Source organism: Erythrolamprus reginae, chromosome 2 (assembly GCF_031021105.1).
Source record: "Erythrolamprus reginae isolate rEryReg1 chromosome 2, rEryReg1.hap1, whole genome shotgun sequence".
Lineage (NCBI taxonomy): Eukaryota > Metazoa > Chordata > Lepidosauria > Squamata > Dipsadidae > Erythrolamprus > Erythrolamprus reginae.
In genome coordinates this window covers 143,542,545-143,560,042 of record NC_091951.1, presented here as the reverse complement: position 1 = coordinate 143,560,042, position 17,498 = coordinate 143,542,545, and the positions used below count along the sequence as shown (strand labels likewise).

General features: G+C 43.2%; 1 protein-coding gene across 1 annotated transcript in view; it reads left to right on the top strand.

Annotated features, from left to right (window-relative positions):
* The first annotated feature begins 540 nt into the window (after nt 1-540).
* Nucleotides 541-17,498, top strand: part of LOC139161075 (heparan sulfate glucosamine 3-O-sulfotransferase 3B1-like) — a 50,817-nt gene continuing 33,859 nt past the window's right edge. Inside the window, exon 1 of the mRNA XM_070739739.1 lies at nt 541-1,240. Coding sequence (XP_070595840.1) covers nt 687-1,240 — 554 coding nt within the window. The 5' untranslated portion in view covers nt 541-686. The remainder of the gene's footprint in view (nt 1,241-17,498) is intronic.

Genomic DNA, 17,498 nt, shown 5'->3' with positions numbered 1-17,498 from the left:
CGACCCCGCCTTGGCGAAGTTCGTTTTGGCCACGGCACAGTTGTGCTTTCCCACGTGGCGCCATCTAGTCATAGAAGCGGCTTTGGTCTCGGCCGACGCCGCCTGCTGACTGGGCTCGCTCGCTCGCTCGCCGCCGCCTTCAGCCCAGCCTGGCGGAGCCTGGTCAACTTCAGCCAGCTCCTCGCCTCTCTGAAGCACCGGAGGGGGAGAGGGGGAAAAAAGGCGCCGGCCCCGCAAAGCGCAAGCTTCTACCACAGGCGAAGCCTCCACTCAAATAAGCCTCGCAGCTCCCTCACCTTTTTCGCCTCTCCGGGCTCTTTAACGGCTCATTAGCCAATAAGAATGGCTAATCGTCTCCCGCAGTCCTCCGCTCCCCGCCCTACTGGGGAGAGACCCGGCTCCCCATTGGCTGCTTCGGATCAACAAAAAGGGGGGCTAATTACCATGCGGCGGCCTGCTCTTATAGGCTCCGGAGGGTGCCAGTCAGGCGCGCTTGGGTCTCCGCCCTCCTTCTCCTCATCTCTCCTCAGCCTGGCCGGCGAAGGCGCCTCAGCGCGGTCGCCACTCGTCGGCTCGGCGCTGAGCTGCGAAGGTTTGCGAGCCATGGCGCGCTGCTGACCCCGAGCCGGCCGGGCTCCTGCCTCACGCACCATGCTCCCGGGGTTCCCGCCCGCGGGCTGCTGCCTATGGGCCAGCTGCGCCTGACCGGCGGCCGCCTCCCCGATGCCCCCGGCCCCCCCGCCTCGCCGCCGCTGCTGCCACCGGGGCGAAAGGGGTGCCTGCTGCTCCTCCTCGCCATCATGCTCGCCTTGTGGCTTTGCATGGTCTACTCTTGCGTCGCCGGATCGTGCGCCTCGGCGGCCGCCCCGGCACTAACGCTGCTGGGCTCGTCGCCGTCGGCTCGCAAAGCCTCCGGTCCGGAACTCAACCAGCTGCTGGTCCCGGCGCGGACGGCCAAGATCCAGCTGAGAGCCGATCCGGAGAACGACGAGGACGAAGACGACGAAGAGTTGGGCGGCGGCGGCAGTAACGGAGCGGCTCCGGATTCGCCCGGCTTCCTTTCCACTTTCCTGAACGGTTCTGGGACCAAGCGGCTGCCTCAGGCGGTGATCATCGGTGTGAAGAAAGGGGGGACTCGGGCGTTGCTGGAGTTCCTGCGGGTCCACCCGGACGTGCGGGCGGTGGGCGCCGAGCCTCACTTTTTCGATCGCAACTACGAGCGGGGACTCACCTGGTACAGGTATGCCGGGCTTGGGGAAATTGGGCGGTTTCTTCCATCTTTCGTTCAAATGAGCGCCGTTGGTAGTGGGGTGAACTCTATGTATACTGCTCAAAACAAATAAAATAAAGGGAACACTTAAACAACACAATATAAACTCTCAAGTAAATCAAACTTCTGTGAAATCAAACTGTCCATTTAGGAAGCAACACTGATTGACAATCAATTTCACATGCTGTCGTGTACATTCAACTTTGTACAGAACAAAGTATTCAATGAGAATGTTTCATTCATTCAGATCTAGGATGTGTTCTTTGAGTGTTTTCCTTTATTGATTTTTTTGAGCAGTGTATATATATATATATATATATATAAAGGTGGGGAATCTCTTGATTCTTTTCGGACTCCTCGGCTTTCCTGTTAAGTAGGGATCGAATTGGGCCTGGGGCATGGACCAAAGCGCGGCGCGGTGGGGTGCAAATCGATTAACTTTCTGTCTTACTATAGCGTAATTTAATTTAATTTATTAGATTTATAAGGCGCCCAACTCCTTCTGGACTCTGGGCGGCGATCTGTTCTTCTTTTTTTTCTCCTTCCTTTGAAAAGTCTTAGCTAAGAAAGCGCCTTCTCTTTTCCTTCACCCCGCGCCCCTCCCAAATAATTGCTACTAGCTTGATCCGCGAGAGTGCTTTAGTGGCCCGGGGGGCTACTCTTGCAAAAAGAGGACCTTCCCTTCGCCCGTTAATTGCTCGATCCACGCGCCTTCCTCTCAAATTAGCCCCCCGAAGGCCCGTTGTCCCGCGGAGCTCTACTTGAAGGAAGTCTCTGTGAACGTCGGCTCTTTTGTAATCTACTATTTTGAGAGAGAGAGAGAGAGAGAAAGAAAGAAAGAGAGAATGAAAGAAAGAAAGAAAGAGAAAGAAAGAAAGAATGAAAGAGGGAGAAATGAAAGAAAAGAGACTGTTTTAAACGCATCTAGGTGGAGAAGAAAATATTCGAAGGAGGTTGGTATAGGTTTGGTAAGAAGGGGAGGAAATCAACTGCTTTCTGCTTTAAGAGCAGAAGTATTCATATCTGCGAAGGAAGGAAGGAAGGAAAGAAAGAAAGAGAAAGAAAAGAAAAAAGAGGAAGGGAGGGAGGAAGAAAGAAAGAAAGAAAATGGTAGGAAGGAAGAGAGACAGAAAGAAAGAAAGAAAGATAGGAGGAAGGAAGGAATGCAGACAGAAGGAAAAAGAAAGAAAGAAAGAAAGAAAGAAAGCTCTTAACGGAATCCCAAAACCGCCGTTTGGGACCCGCTCCTTGAAATTAAGCATCGTCAAAAGACTTGTCAGTTTGCTGTACTGGGTGGCAAATTAAGCATCTCTCCTTGCAAACGCTCGATGTGGAAACTCGCGGTGCTCCTCCGCCCACCCGCGCTTCCCAGAACCGTTGCTTCTCTCCCTTTTGTATTCTCTCCCTTTTTGCACTTCGCTGCCCACCGAAAGGGTGGCAGATCAAAGCAAAGCCTCCCGCATTCTCAACCTCTGGAGCCCAGTTCAAACGGCGAGGGGAACTTGCCGGCGTTCCTCTCTAGCGCCTTCTTGGATCGACGCGGGCGCCAAGAGGCAAACGCCTCCGGTGCGCAAAGTATCAACTCTGCTGGGCGGAAGGGAGCACTGCAGCTCTGGGGATCGCCTTCGCCTTCCGCGCTCTTAGCAGCTAGGGAATTGCAGCGGTCCTCCGTTAGTTTTATCCCAGGCCTGAAGAAAGCTTGAGGCACCTTCAGGCGCGCCCCGAGCCAACTTCTAGGAAGTCCGCTCAAGGGTTTAAAACCGACCGAGACGCGTTTCGAAATCGGGAACGTCTCTGGAAAAAACGCAAGTGAGGAAAATGTCACTTATCTACTCCTCTGAATGTGACTTAAAAGACAACAGAACGAAAAATCGCTGCAAACGGCCGGGGTCGGGATCAGTTTTCAACCTAGGCATCTCTGGCTCCAGCAGGTCTGCTTCCTGGCCCTATTTAATCTTGGCTCCTTGGGTTCCTTCTCTTGCTGGCACATGTGTGGCCCCTTTTTCCTCGCCTTTTCATCTCTTTTCAACTTGTTTCTAAACCAAAGGCCAAATTTATGAGAACAAAAGTTAGCATCCCAACACATCGAACAGATATTTCAGATATTTGGATGATCCTGTCCTCCTTTGAGGGGAAGGTGGGCCAGTATTCCAAAATTGGAAAATGGAGAAGTGTGATTATATAGGATAGGTAGTGAGAGAGAAGGAAATAGAAAGTTGAAGGCATTAACTTTTAAGTATTCTAGGGCAGTTTTGCTGAAAAGGTTAAGGGGGAAAAAAACCCCTCACTTCTCATCTTCTGATGCAAATATGCTTTTGGGATGAAAGTATGTTGAGCCTAGTGGACATGAGCTACAGGGCATAAAAAGCCATGGGCCTCAGACTATGCAGTATGTACAACAGGTTGCAGGGATATATATAAGTTAAAAGAAAGTAAATCACATTCTATAGAAGTGACTGTATTTATATAGTAAATATAAATAAATAAAATCTAACGTTTCAGTTAAAAGTGGTTTAATTTTTTATTTGTTGACCTGTCCTAAGATCTAATTTGTATTCTTCCTTATTTACACTCTCCCATTCTTTGCACTTATTTCAGTAAAAGTATGGGGAGAGAAAAATCAACAGAGAATTTTATACTCTGTTTCATATTATGTGAACTGATGTTTCATCAACATTTGGTTTTGTATGTTAAACATTTTGGAATTAAAGCATCTCAAAGGAAATAGGAGCTTGGCTAAATAAAAATCTAGGAGCACTCACTGCTTTAAAAAGTTATGACAAATGGCACTAATTGTTGAAGTATACTTTCTTTACGGGGAGCTTGTTTTACAGAGCCTGCTATCAAGAGAATTTAAGAAGGAACAAAACTAAATCCTAAAAAGCAGAGAATAAAATTAAATTAAAAACCAAATCATCAAATGTTATCTTTGTTTCTGAGGATTTGTGATGGATTTATGGCTTTCTTGACAAAATTGCTCAGACATTTGTGGGTCCATTAACACCCCCCCCTAGATTTGTTCTGCTGCCAACTTTCTTGGGTCTTTTGTTTTGTCATACAGTACTTTTCTTTTGTCATACAGTACTTGGTGATTATGTGAGTTTGTGTGAATGTCCTTAGTTGAGTCCAGGAGGCAGTTCCCAGATGGAAGGGACAAGTAAACGAATCCTCCTCAGCCTGCAACTGATGAACAGAGCTGTCAGGAAGACTATTACCGCAAGATGAACTAAGGAAAGTTTCCAAGTCATTTAGGAGTTTGGGAATGTGGAGGAAAAGAAATGTGCCCTTGCAATTTAGCTCAGCCCATTACCTAAGTCTTCTAACTATTTGGGATAAAATGAAACCTGAGCATTGCTCCCATTCTAATATGGCTTTGTAACCAGAAGCTTAGGTTTGAATAAATTGTGTTGCTCAAATTATGTCATGAGAAAAGTTTGGTATGTCCAACCTGTAGCTGGGCAATACAGCCCTGGGTTTGTTTTTTTTATGGCTTATGACTTGCTTTCAAATAACAGAAAATTCATAGCAATGATGAACACCCCCTTGAAGTCTAGTTTCAAAAGTTTTCTAGATATGTCTATCGTTCATTTTTATGTAACTCTTCATGTAGGCCATGAAATTGCAGCCAGATGAATACTACATTTGAAAGGCATAGCGGTTTTATTTAAAAAGTGGTGTCTTCTTGTATACGCCTCTTCTTTGATTAAAAAGAGAAATGAACTGTGTTGATTAGGGAGATCTGATAGCAGACCAATGATTGCAGAACTGGAAAATATGGGGTTTGATATTCAATATGATGGACAAATAAAGCAAAATGGAATTAGCTGAAAAAAGCGACCAGACTGGTACAATTTAACATTGGCATTGTAATACATGTGCATACAGTATATCTCACTTCCTCTCCCCTGCTGTTATGTTACTCATTATGTATTTATATGCTCAGTTCAAGAGAATAATGTTGCCATTTTCATACAATGAATATTTTCATATACAGAAATTTTGATGCTCTTTCCCCCCTAACTAGTCTTCTTATTGCTACTTTGCTTTATTATTAAATTAGAGCATTTGATATGCTTGAAGAAAGTTGTTCTAAATGAATATGTAATTTGCTGAGATGCATTGTAGACGCTGATTTAATTGACTATAAAATAGAAAAGTTTCCTAATCAAATATCAGTGAATACTTTTTCCCCTTACATTATACTTATCCAAATAAGGTCAGTCTGTTTTGCTTAAGGTGAAATAATAAGTTTCTGGGTATGTAAACAGATCAGTTTCTTGAGCTAAGTAAATACATGAAAATTACTTAAAAACATACAAATAAACTGAGATAGGTACGTACTCCTAAGAAAGAAGTAAAAATAATAAAATAGTAATGGAAAAATACAGAGCGGCCTGAATAAAAACTAACTGCAGAATATTTAATCCAGTATTTATCCACTTATCTGGCAATTTAGGGTTATGAGCAGCACAATTACATTCCTTTAGTTGTAATATAATGGGCTTTTTGAAGACTTAAATACACATGAAGTTGACTCCTATCTGAAACCAGCACCAACAAAAACAACTGTGAACTGAAGCACTTTGATTCAATTATTATGTACAATAATTATGAGCTCTTCAATACTAAGACATTTTTCATGTTAAATTTAGAGTTATGCAGAGATTTCATTTAGAGTAGCCTTCAGTTGAGGTCAGTAGAACTACCATCTTTCTGATTAGACATGTGGGTAAATGTGAAATTAGGCTATGATTTAGAAATGGAAACCTTGTAATGAAATAGATGCAGATCCAAAAGGGATGATGTTAATTGTCAGATTAATGATTTCAGCTATAAAACACTTAATGTAAATGTTGAGATCAATTCTGTGTGTACTCTCAGGTAAGGAACAGAGCTGATGGCATTTAAAGGGCAATCAATAGTTTAATTTATTGGTGTCAGTAATGCTTCATAAAGTTTCCTTCCCCTTCAACAATCAAAGAATTGAAATATTTTGACCATGAAAACTCTGTTTATTTTTTTAAAAAACCTACCAGCATTGTGTGGGATTTCTGAGTGAGTGTGAAGGTTTGCAGCCTTAAAATGCTCTATTAAGGATCTGGATCACTTGATTGCACAGTTAGTAAAAGCTGTTTTCCTCTGCTCTGCCAATTCAACTTCAGAGTTGGCTATATTTCGTGCAATAACAAGTTAATCATGGTAGAACCCTTGAAGTTATTAGTAGCTATTGATTTATTCAGTGACTCTAAATGATGGGTGATTTTTACTACAGGAAAAGCAAACACTTTGTGTCTTTTATGTCTTTTAACGAATTTCAGTATGTTTAATATTTAGGTGTGATTGATCAAATGTAATATCAACACACATAGCTATTGTTTATCTAGGAAAGGGAAATTGTGGTGGTTGTCCTGTTTTCTATGAAACATCAGGACTTTTTTTCCAAATGCGTGGTTCAGAACACATCGTACACCAAAGCCAAGTTTGAGTTGTGTGATAATTTTCATTGCTTCTTTTGATGTGATCATCTTGGATTCAGTAAGAGTTTTGCTCCAGGGAATGTTGCCTGAAACAAGCAGATGCTGAGAATGGCCATATGTGTGTTTCTAATTTTAATGTATATTGCTGCTTTTTCTGTCTTTTTTCAGCTTTTGAATTCGGAAACCATCCTGAAGAAAATACTGCTTCTGGGAAAAATTGAAACCAGAGTGGGGTGTGCCTCTTTGGCTTATTTAGGATTGCTAACAATGTTAACTGTTTCTAGATGGACTCTCTAAGAAAATACCTCTGTTTACATTACCTGGTGTTTTCTGTTTATCTTGATATTTTATTTGCTTCTACCGAGACATTAACAAAAATAGTTTAGGAAAAAAAACATTGTGCCCTATTCAAAACGTGAACAATTTTTGAATGATCTGGTGAATCTAAATTTCAATACCAGCTTAATCTTTGCTGAAGTTTTTTTTCTCTTCTGGAAATAGAGTTAAATAATTCTGCATAAATGAGAGTCTTCTATGTTACGAAGTAAGGAATTCAGAATGTGTTGCCTGTGTCTAGTTTCATCACTTTGCATTATAGCATTTTGGAAAGGAAAATCTAAAGAGTTGTCATGGTTTGTTAAGGCAGACAATGTTAAAGCATCTTGAGAGTTCTGCATTAAATTAGCTGCTTGAACTAGACTGTAAAATGGCTGATCAATCCTTCTGGGTAAGAAATAGAAGGGAGGGGGAACTAATTGCAGATAGGATCCCTAACTCCAATAAGTGGAATAAGTCAATACTGAAGGGCACACTTTGCTTTAGGGCTGGCATAGCCTGCTCTAGTTCAACCACCCTTGTTCAGCTTAAGTGATTCATTAAAATAAAATGCTTCTTTCTAATTAATGTATCTAATCTATTATTCTAAGGCTATTCAGCAAATATGCAAGCAGTTTTTCCTCCTGGAAGGAAAAATAGTTTTGTGAAACTAGTAATTATACAATTGCATGGTTCAGACTCCAAGGAAGAGCTATTAAAAGATCACAGGGGGAAAAGAAATACTACTGAAATAAGTACAGTTCTGCAGTTTATATGGGCAGCAGCACACAAGGCATCTGCATAATATAGTTTCAAAGCAACTTGCCTGAAATTCTTGCAGTGCAATCCCCAAAAAATTAAATTTGTATGACTGGGAAGTTAATTTCATTGAGCAGAAATGGATAGGTTTAGGATTGCAGGCACATGGTGCAAAATGTTGTCATATTTACTCAGTGATAAGTCCTACTATGGGAGTATGCCAAAGTAAGTAGAGATAGGGAAAAACTAGCCACCTAATTCAACAGTCTGCTCGGTGCTTCAGGGCTTTAATTAAAACCAGCTCATACAGTACTACTGGAGTCTTTAGTACTGTGCAACTTGAGTTTTAAAATTTATGTATAGCCATTTTGAATATTTGGCACTGAAAGACATTCTAGCTGTTTAGGAACTTTAAACCTGCAAGCCAACATTACAAGCAATATTCTAACTCTGTATAGCAGCATTTATAGCAGCTAAAGTCTGGCCCTTGAATAACTGTATGAAAATAAGAAATGATAGAGCATTAGTGTTCGACTAGATCTTCTCTTTGTAAAAACCCTTAACCCACATAATGAACTGCTAAACAAGTGCATCTTATTTTATTTGTAAACATAGTTGAATAAAAAATGAACAAAATTTCAAGAGAAATGGAATAGAAAAATTGTTTTCATTGATAAAATCTCTTTAGATTGTATATCCCATTCTTTTGGAATAATGTTCTTTAAGTTACACTTTGTAAGTGAACAAAATAAACTAAAAGGCAGAGGTTTATTAAAAATATACATTTTTGAACTTTCATTTATTAGCAATAATTGTTTAGTGAGGTATACAGTAAGTTCCCAGTTTAAAGATGACCTGTAATTAAAAACAGCCTTTGGTAGCAAAATTTGAGTTAAATACACAATGGTTCAAGTTCATTACACAATATTACTTACGGTACAATATACAAATAGTGCTATGCAACAATACTATTCCAGGTTACATACAAAACTGATTTAAGAACACACCTTGGGAATGGAACTCTACTATCTGTACTGCAAAGAAGAAGAAGAAAAAAAAGGAGCGGTCTTTTATTGGATTGTACTTAGATCTGCAAAATATAAGAAGCCATGCAGTGTCGCTTGCAACAACATTAGTTTGCATTGTCTAAATCCAAATGGTTGTGTGATCGCTACTATAAAAGTCTATAGAAATACTTTTCTATCTTAACCTTTTTCTTCAATGTCTTTAAATGGAAATATTTTCCATAGTTTTCTTCGTTTAAAGGTAGACGGTAAAGGAGAAAAAGTAAGTATTGCAAACCCCTAGATGTGTGAAAATATACTTTCATATAGTCGAGCTTTCTTCTTGACTTCTCCCAGTACATTACTCTGTTATCAAGGCATAGTTAATTTAGTGGTTGGGAGCAATATTTATTTTAAACGGCTTTCCTAATGGCTGTAGATGTTAATTAACCCCCTAGGATAACTCAGACCATGCAACGGATTGTACAGGAAGACTTAGAACCACATTGTAATAAGACTGCTTATAATAACAGAATTTTGCAAGTCTACCTGTGTCTTCCCTTCCCTCCTTCCTATGACTTAGGGAGTTGTGGGGGCTGGCACAGGAATCTGAGTTTTTCTGTGGCACTTTTCCATACCTCTTCTCCAACTGTTTTTCTTACAGTCCCTATTTCTTCTCCAAAGTTCTCTTCTCAGTTCTTTATACCAGGAAACTTGGGGAAGGGGTAGGGGGGGGGAAGGGTAAGGGCAGTTTTTAAAAATTCCATTCCCTATTTTTTTTTAAAAAATAGCTACATTAAACCCAATCAAAGTTTAATTGAGGTCTAATCTGATTTATGAGGCGCCCCAGGCTTACTTTGAAGCAAATTTAATCCTGCAGCCTGTAAATTGGCTGCCGTTGATGAAGGTGATGATAGCTACATAGTAGTGAAAGCTTAGGGATGCATATAGGTAGTCCTTGATATATGACTATATTTGAGCCTAGTTGTAAAACAGGTCATCACATGATCAACCTTTTTTGTGACAGTGAATATGGTGGTCATTAAGTGAGCATTGTGGTCATTAAACCAATGCATTGTTTACCATGGGGACTTTTTGCTGGAAATTAAAAATAAATGTTTTGGTTTTGGGTAAAAACATCATCGCAGTCATATGACCATGGGATGCTGCAAATAGCAGCCAAGCACCTAAAATGTGGTCACGTGATTGGGGGCGATGGACCAGACATAAAATGAGGACTACCTGTAGTTGAACTTGTCTGTTCAATTGTTTTGCAATGGAATAGTTAATATGGAATTTCATAACTCACTGTTCACTCCAGGACTTTGATTTTGAGTGGCTCAAGGTTGACTCAGTCTTCCACCACTTTGGTGTTTGGGAAATCTGTCTCCCTTTTTTTCTGCTTCTGAATGTATGCACCAAGACAAATTCCTTGTGTGTCCAATCACACTTGGCCAATAAAATTCTATTCTATTCTATTCTATTCTATTCTAAACAGCAGCATCCTGTACTAATGCAACATACTTTGCTATTTCAACTTTAAGACTCTTCATTTCTATTTCAGACTATCTGCAATATCTTGAATAGTTGAAATTCCTTGGAAACAAGAGCCCAATAGGTCTCTTTTTCTACTTTAACCTGCAATATAAGGCTTAATATGCTTTCCAACAGATCCCACAACAAAATGATTTTGGTCTACCTCATGGTAGTTACAAAGAACATAATTCTAAAGAAAGAATGAGCTCTTGTGATCCATCAGCAAGGCCCTTGTGCTTTTGTGCAATTGCTATTTTTTTTAAAAAACATGTTTTAATAGATGACAAGAATGATTACTATTGCTGATAAGTGTACTACAGTTTCATGCATGCCTTTTGATATGGTGCAACTGCTGTATTCATCCCAGCAGGTCAGTGATGGGAATGTCTCTTGTCTTCCCTGATCAGGTTTCACAGTCTCAGCTGTTCAAATGTGTATTTGGATCGGACAAGTTTGGTGAATCCAGAATATGTGGTTCTAAGTTAGGGTAGAACTTCATGCTAAGCAGTAAAATGGCAGAGTCTTGAAATTAAGGTGGGAAGGAAGGATCATAAGATATATTTGTTTGCAAGCATCTTTGTTCTGTTTCTTTTCAACTTCCTGTATAGTGCTGATCTCCGGCCCAACCTTCTTAGTTGCCTAATTCTTAGTGGTTCACAAATATCCTTTCTAGACTTAGACATGAACAATGTTAAAATGCTTTTTTTTATTCTTATAGAGACAAGTTCAGATCCTGTCCTGATAAAACACTCAACAATATACTTCTGTGTGGATCCTGAAGTTTCCTATATCTTGCACCCATAGTTCTAACTTTATAAAACTCCTCAATTGTATCCTTGAGCAAACCATCAACCACCGAATAACCCATAGTATTAGATGTGATTTTTTTGTAACAGATTATAGCATAGTATAGAATCTTTTTTGCATGAGGCAATTGTTAATAAGTCCCAATAAGACGCAATACCTGATAGGTCAAACTAATGGTGTGGGTTGCTAGTTGAACTGAAAATAGTACCTGCATCTGAAATGTATGCACCTTATTAACCCGGGAAACTACATATGGTGTTTACCTTGTCACACAGCTTCTTAGATGTGCAAAGAGACAGAGTAGGGCAGGGAGCTGCTAAGCCACCACCAGCTCCTTAGTGCTGAAAGATGACAGACACTATTCCTCCCAAGTCTTTGCCCTTCTGTCAAGAGGAGTGGTGATCAATGAGTTAAGAAGATAATAAATAGGCCAGAGCTCTCTGGGTAGCTAACCATATGGCCTTGAAGCACAACAAATACTAGATCTTGCTTACTCTATCGTCTAATTACAGGATTGGAAAGCAACCAAACCAAAGATATCCACTGCTACCTGCTGTCACTATTTGGTGTCCGAAGTGATTGAAGAGCTCTATTGCTCTTGTATACAAGAATTCTACACTCAGAAGCAATTCCTTGCTCTGTTTCTAGCATTCCTGATGTTTTATCTGGCCTTGGGGGTGCTCATTGTATGCAACCTCTATCCAAACAAGGGCTCTAAAAAATGAAATTATTTTTCATCCTCAGAAATATTTGCTACATTGTGGGACTGCCTAAAAACTTTGGTCCCTGTTTAACCTAATCAATTCTTAGGGGGGTTTGCTAAAACTAGAATTGCAGTTTAAAAACAGATTGTTAGGGCCATGGTTTGGAAGGCTTACTTTACTTGTATTAGTTACTGACTTTCCATTTAACTTCTGCTGGACAAAATGTTAGAAAAATACTTTTGTGTCTCAGGTGCAATGTATGAGTAAAATATGTTGTGCAGTTAAAAATGCCAATGACCAGATGGTCGCTAAAACAAAATATATAAGCAAAGAGTTCAATTATTTTTTCAACAAATATATTCCTCAAATAATATATCACTAACAAAAATAGATTAATGTTCAAATAGATTAACATTTACAGAATTAACTCCAGAAGATATTCAATTTATAGAATTTATTTTCTTTGTCTCAGAAATCTCTAAAGTCTTTAACACTGTTCAAGATGGAAAATTTCCTGGCATTGATGGGAGTAGCAAGGGAAGAATTTATACAGATTTTTAATACCTTTAATTTCTACTTTTATATGTACTTACCAGAATCTTGGGAATAATCTAAGATAATTCTGTTTGTTAAATTTTTCCATCTTGAACAGTGTTAAAGACTTTAGAGATTTCTGAGACAAAGAAAATAAATTCTATAAAATGAATATCTTCTGGAGTTAATTCTGTAAATGTTAATCTATTTGAATATTAATATTTTTTTTGTTAGTGATATATTATTTGAGGAATATATTTGTAAAGATTATCATAAATTGACAACTTATAGACCCCTCCCACTTGGTAACATAAACTATAAACCATTTACTAACTTATTAGCTATTGGTTTAAAAGTAATTATAAGTGTCTAAATATTACACAAAATCGATATACTTTCACCAGCCACATGTACTTTATATATATTTTAAGACTTTGGTTCTCTGAAATTACAGAAACAAATATTAAAGAGATTTAAATTGGTCCGCTTTTATAAAATAATTGAACATCCACTGACTAAAGCCCAGAAAAGATTTAGCAGTTATGATTTAGATTCTGTTATGACTTTAAGAGAGATCAAGCAGGGTTTTCACTTATCACCTTTATTATTCAATTTCTGCTGTAGCAGTACAGTGATCCCCCGCTCGTTGCGAGGGTTCCGTTCCAGGACCCCCCGCAACGAGCGGGTTTTCGCGAAGTAGCGCTGCGGAAGTAAAAACACCATCTGCGCATGTGCAGATGGTGTTTTTACTCCCACAGCGCTAGCGAGGAGCTGAAGATTGGGGGCGGCGCGGCTGTTTGCCGCCGGCATGGGGGGCTTCCTAGCAGCCCCCCAAACCCTGGTTGGGGGTCCGGGGGGTGCTGGCAAGCCCCCCATGCCGGCGGCGACATTTTAAAATAGCCGCGCCGCCCCCAATCTTCGGCTCCTCCGCGCTGGCTCTCGGCGCTTTCGAGCTGAGTCCTGGAGCGAATTCGCTCCAGGACTCAGCTCAAAAGCGCCGATAGCCAGCGCCAGCGAACGGCTTGTCCACGCTGGCTCTCGGCGCTTTCGAGCTGAGTCCGGGAGCGAATTCGCTCCAGGACTCAGCTCAAAAGCGCCGATAGCCAGCGCCAGCGAACGGCTTGTCCACGCTGGCTCTCGGTGCTTTCGAGCTGAGTCCGGGAGCGAATTCGCTCCAGGACTCAGCCCAAAAGCGCCGATAGCCAGCGCCAGCGAACGGCTTGTCCACGCTGGCTCTCGGCGCTTTCGAGCTGAGTCCGGGAGCGAATTCGCTCCAGGACTCAGCTCAAAAGCGCCGATAGCCAGCGCCAGCGAACGGCTTGTCCACGCTGGCTCTCGGCGCTTTCGAGCTGAGTCCGGGAGCGAATTCTCTTCCGGACTCAGCTCAAAAGCGCCGATAGCCAGCGCCAGCGAACGGCTTGTCCACGCTGGCTCTCGGCGCTTTCGAGCTGAGTCCGGGAGCGAATTCTCTTCCGGACTCAGCTCAAAAGCGCCGATAGCCAGCGCCAGCGAACGGCTTGTCCACGCTGGCTCTCGGCGCTTTTGAGCTGAGTCCTGGAGCGAATTCGCTTCCGGACTCAGCTCAAAAGCGCCGATAGCCAGCGCCAGCGAACGGCTTGTCCCCGCTGGCTCTCGGCGCTTTCGAGCTGAGTCCTGGAGCGAATTCGCTTCAGGACTCAGCTCGAAAGCAGCGAGAATGAACGGCGTGGGCGGGCGAAGGGCGGGCGGCAGCGAGGAGTTTGCGTGGGTGGTGGGGAAACTCCTTGCTGATGCCCGCTGCTCGCCCTCCCACCAGCAAGAGGGGGAAGACCCAGGGAAGCCGCCCAGCAGCTGATCTGCCGGGCCCCATCTACGCATGCGTGCCCATAGAAAAAGGGCACGCATGCGTAGATGGTGTTTTGACTTCCGGGTTCAAAAATCGCAAATTACCCTGTTCGCAATGGTTGGGGACGCAATAACCGGGGGATCACTGTATTAGTAATAGCCCTTGGATCTAACATTTGAGATTATGGGATAAAATTGGGTAACAAGACATAGCACTTAAATTTATCTGCAAATGATATGGTTCTGACTCTCAAATGCTTCTCGCTTAACTAGCTGAATAAAGGAGTTAGAGGAATTTGCAGAAGTATCAAGATTACCAGTTAACTTTCACAAATCATATTTGATATTTTTCACACACATCCTAACTTCAAAAAGAAATTTCTATAGATTTAGAAATATCAACAGTGTATAAATCTTTAATGTACTTAGGCATCACTATTACTAAATCATTAATTATTTTTATTAATAATTAAAAAACAACATGAAAGAAATTAAACAGGGAAATGACAAACTGGGCTTCAGAACATTTCAATAGGGAAAAATGCAATGGTAGAAATGAAAATTCATGCAAGGCTTAATTATTTATTTTAATGCTTCTAGTTAAAATTCCATTCCAGAACAGGACAGAACAGCTTTTGCTTTCATGCGAAGGAGAAGAGAAATAGGAAAAAGAGGAAGAAGAAGAAATAGAAGGATTTCATATAAACCTCAGAAACTGGGAGAGTGGGGCGTACTCAATTTGATAATGTATTATCAAATAGCACAGTTAGGGCTATTTGATTTATTATGGAAGACTCTTCGAAACCATGGATCTAACTTGAAGTTAGAGTACAAACAAATAATTTTATAAATCAATAGTTCTTCCACCCAAAATATTTGTCTAGTAAAAATTATTAAAATTATTATTGCTAAAATGATGGTTCAAGTTTGGAAAAATATATAGAGAATTTTAATAAAGCATACTTCTCCTTTAATGTTTTAAACAACATATATAGATCAGGGTTATCATGGTGACATAGCATCTTTATAAACTACAAGATTGTTGGGAACTTCTCTATAAAGATCAGATAGAGCAATGACTAGGCCAGTGAAGGCGAACCTATGGCACAAATACCATGGGTGTCACATGGAGCCATATCGGCCGGCATGCGAGCCATTGCCCTAGCTTAGCTCCAACATGCATTGCATGCCAGACAGCTGATTTTCAGCTCATACAGAGGTTCTGGGAGTTCGTTTTCAGCTTCTAGAGGGCCTCCGGGTGCCGGGAGAGGGCCCTTCACAGGCTCCAGGGAAGCCTACTGAGCCCACTGGAAGTCCAGAAATGGGCTATTTCTGGCCTCCAGAGGGTGTCTGGCATGGGAATCCATTTGTGCCCTCCCCAGGCATTAAATTATGGGTGTGGGCACTCGTGCATGTGTGATAGCATGCATGTGCATGGTTTCGGCACCCAAGGGAAAAAAGGATCGCCATCATTGGGGTAGGCCAGAGGTAGGCAAAGTTGGCTCTTCTATGACATGTGGACTTCAACTCCCAGAATTCCTGAGCTAACATAATTGGTTCAGGAATTCTGGGAGTTGAAGTCCACAAGTCATAGAAGAGCCAACTTTGTCTACCCCGTGGACTAGGCAATAAGTTGTCTGATATTAAATCAAATCTCTTTTGGGCAATAGAAATATTAGAGCTATAAAAACATGGACCTACAATTTGAGAATTTAATATTTTATTACTTAGATTAACCAAAAGTATAATACAGTAGACCCCCGCTCGTTGCGAGGGTTCCGTTCCAGGCCCCCCCGCAACGAGCGGGTTTTCGCGAAGTAGCGCTGCGGAAGTAAAAACACCATCTGCGCATGTGCAGATGGCGTTTTTACTCCCACAGCGCTAGCGAGGAGCCGAAGATTGGGGGCGGGGCGGCTGTTTGCCGCCGGCATGGAGGGCTTCCTAGCAGCCCCCCAAACCCGGGTTGGGGGTCCGGGGGGCGCTGGCTCTCGGCGCTTTTGAGCTGAGTCCGGAAGCGAATTCGCTTCCGGACTCAGCTCAAAACCGCCGATACCAAGCGGCAAGGAACGGCTTGTCTCGGCGCTTTCGAGCTGACCGGACTCAGCTCGAAAGCGCCGAGACAAGCCGTTCCTTGCCGCTTGCTATCGGCGGTTTTGAGCTGAGTCCGGAAGCGAATTCGCTTCCGGACTCAGCTCAAAACCGCCGATACCAAGCGGCAAGGAACGGCTTGTCTCGGCGCTTTCGAGCTGACCGGACTCAGCTCGAAAGCGCCGAGACAAGCCGTTCCTTGCCGCTTGCTATCGGCGGTTTTGAGCTGAGTCCGGGAGCGAATTCGCTCCCGGACTCAGCTCAAAAGCGGCGAGAATGAACGGCGTGGGCGGGCGAAGGGCGGGCGGCAGCGAGGAGTTTGCGTGGGCGGTGGGGAAACTCCTCGCTGACGCCAGCAAGAGGGGGAAGACCCAGGGAAGCCGCTGCCATCTACGCATGCGTGCCCGGCACGCATGCGTAGATGGTATTTTTGACTTCCGGGTTGAAAAATAGCGAAGTACCCTGTTCGCAATGGTTGGGGACGCAATAAACGGGGGATCACTGTAATCTAAAAAAAAGTATAACTTCTTATTGCAATTAGAAATAGGAGATCCACCCCTTGATTTAAATGAAGCTTGGGATACAGTGAACCCTCGAGTTTCGCGTCCTCAAGGATCGCGAAAGGGCTATTTCGCGAGTTTTCAACCCGGAAGTAAACTCCACCATCTACGCATGCGTGCCCTTCCACGCATGCGTAGATGGTGGAGTTTCCCCGCCGGGCAGAGGCTTCCCTGGGTCTTCCCCCTCTTGCCCCCGTAAGACCCCAGCGGCGGCGCGAGCAACGGCGTGGGCGGGCGGGCGGCACGCGCGGGGACACCCCAGCTCGGCTCCCCAGCTGGGAAGCGGCCCCAGCAACAGCGTGGGCGGGCGGGCGGTGCCCGCGCGCTTGGGGACATCGCAGCTCGCTCCCCAGCTGGGGAGCCGAGCTAGGGAGTCCGGACCGCGCGCGCGTTGCTGGGGAAAGCGCGCGCGCTTGGGGAATCCCTAGCTCGGCTCCCCAGCTGGGGATCGGAGCTAGGGATTCCCCAAGCGCGCGCGCTTTCCCCAGCAACGCGCGCGCGGTCCGGACTCCCTAGCTCGGCTCCCCAGCTGGGAAGCGGCCCCAGCAACAGCGTGGGCGGGCGGGCGGTGCCCGCGCGCTTGGGGACATCGCAGCTCGCTCCCCAGCTGGGGAGCCGAG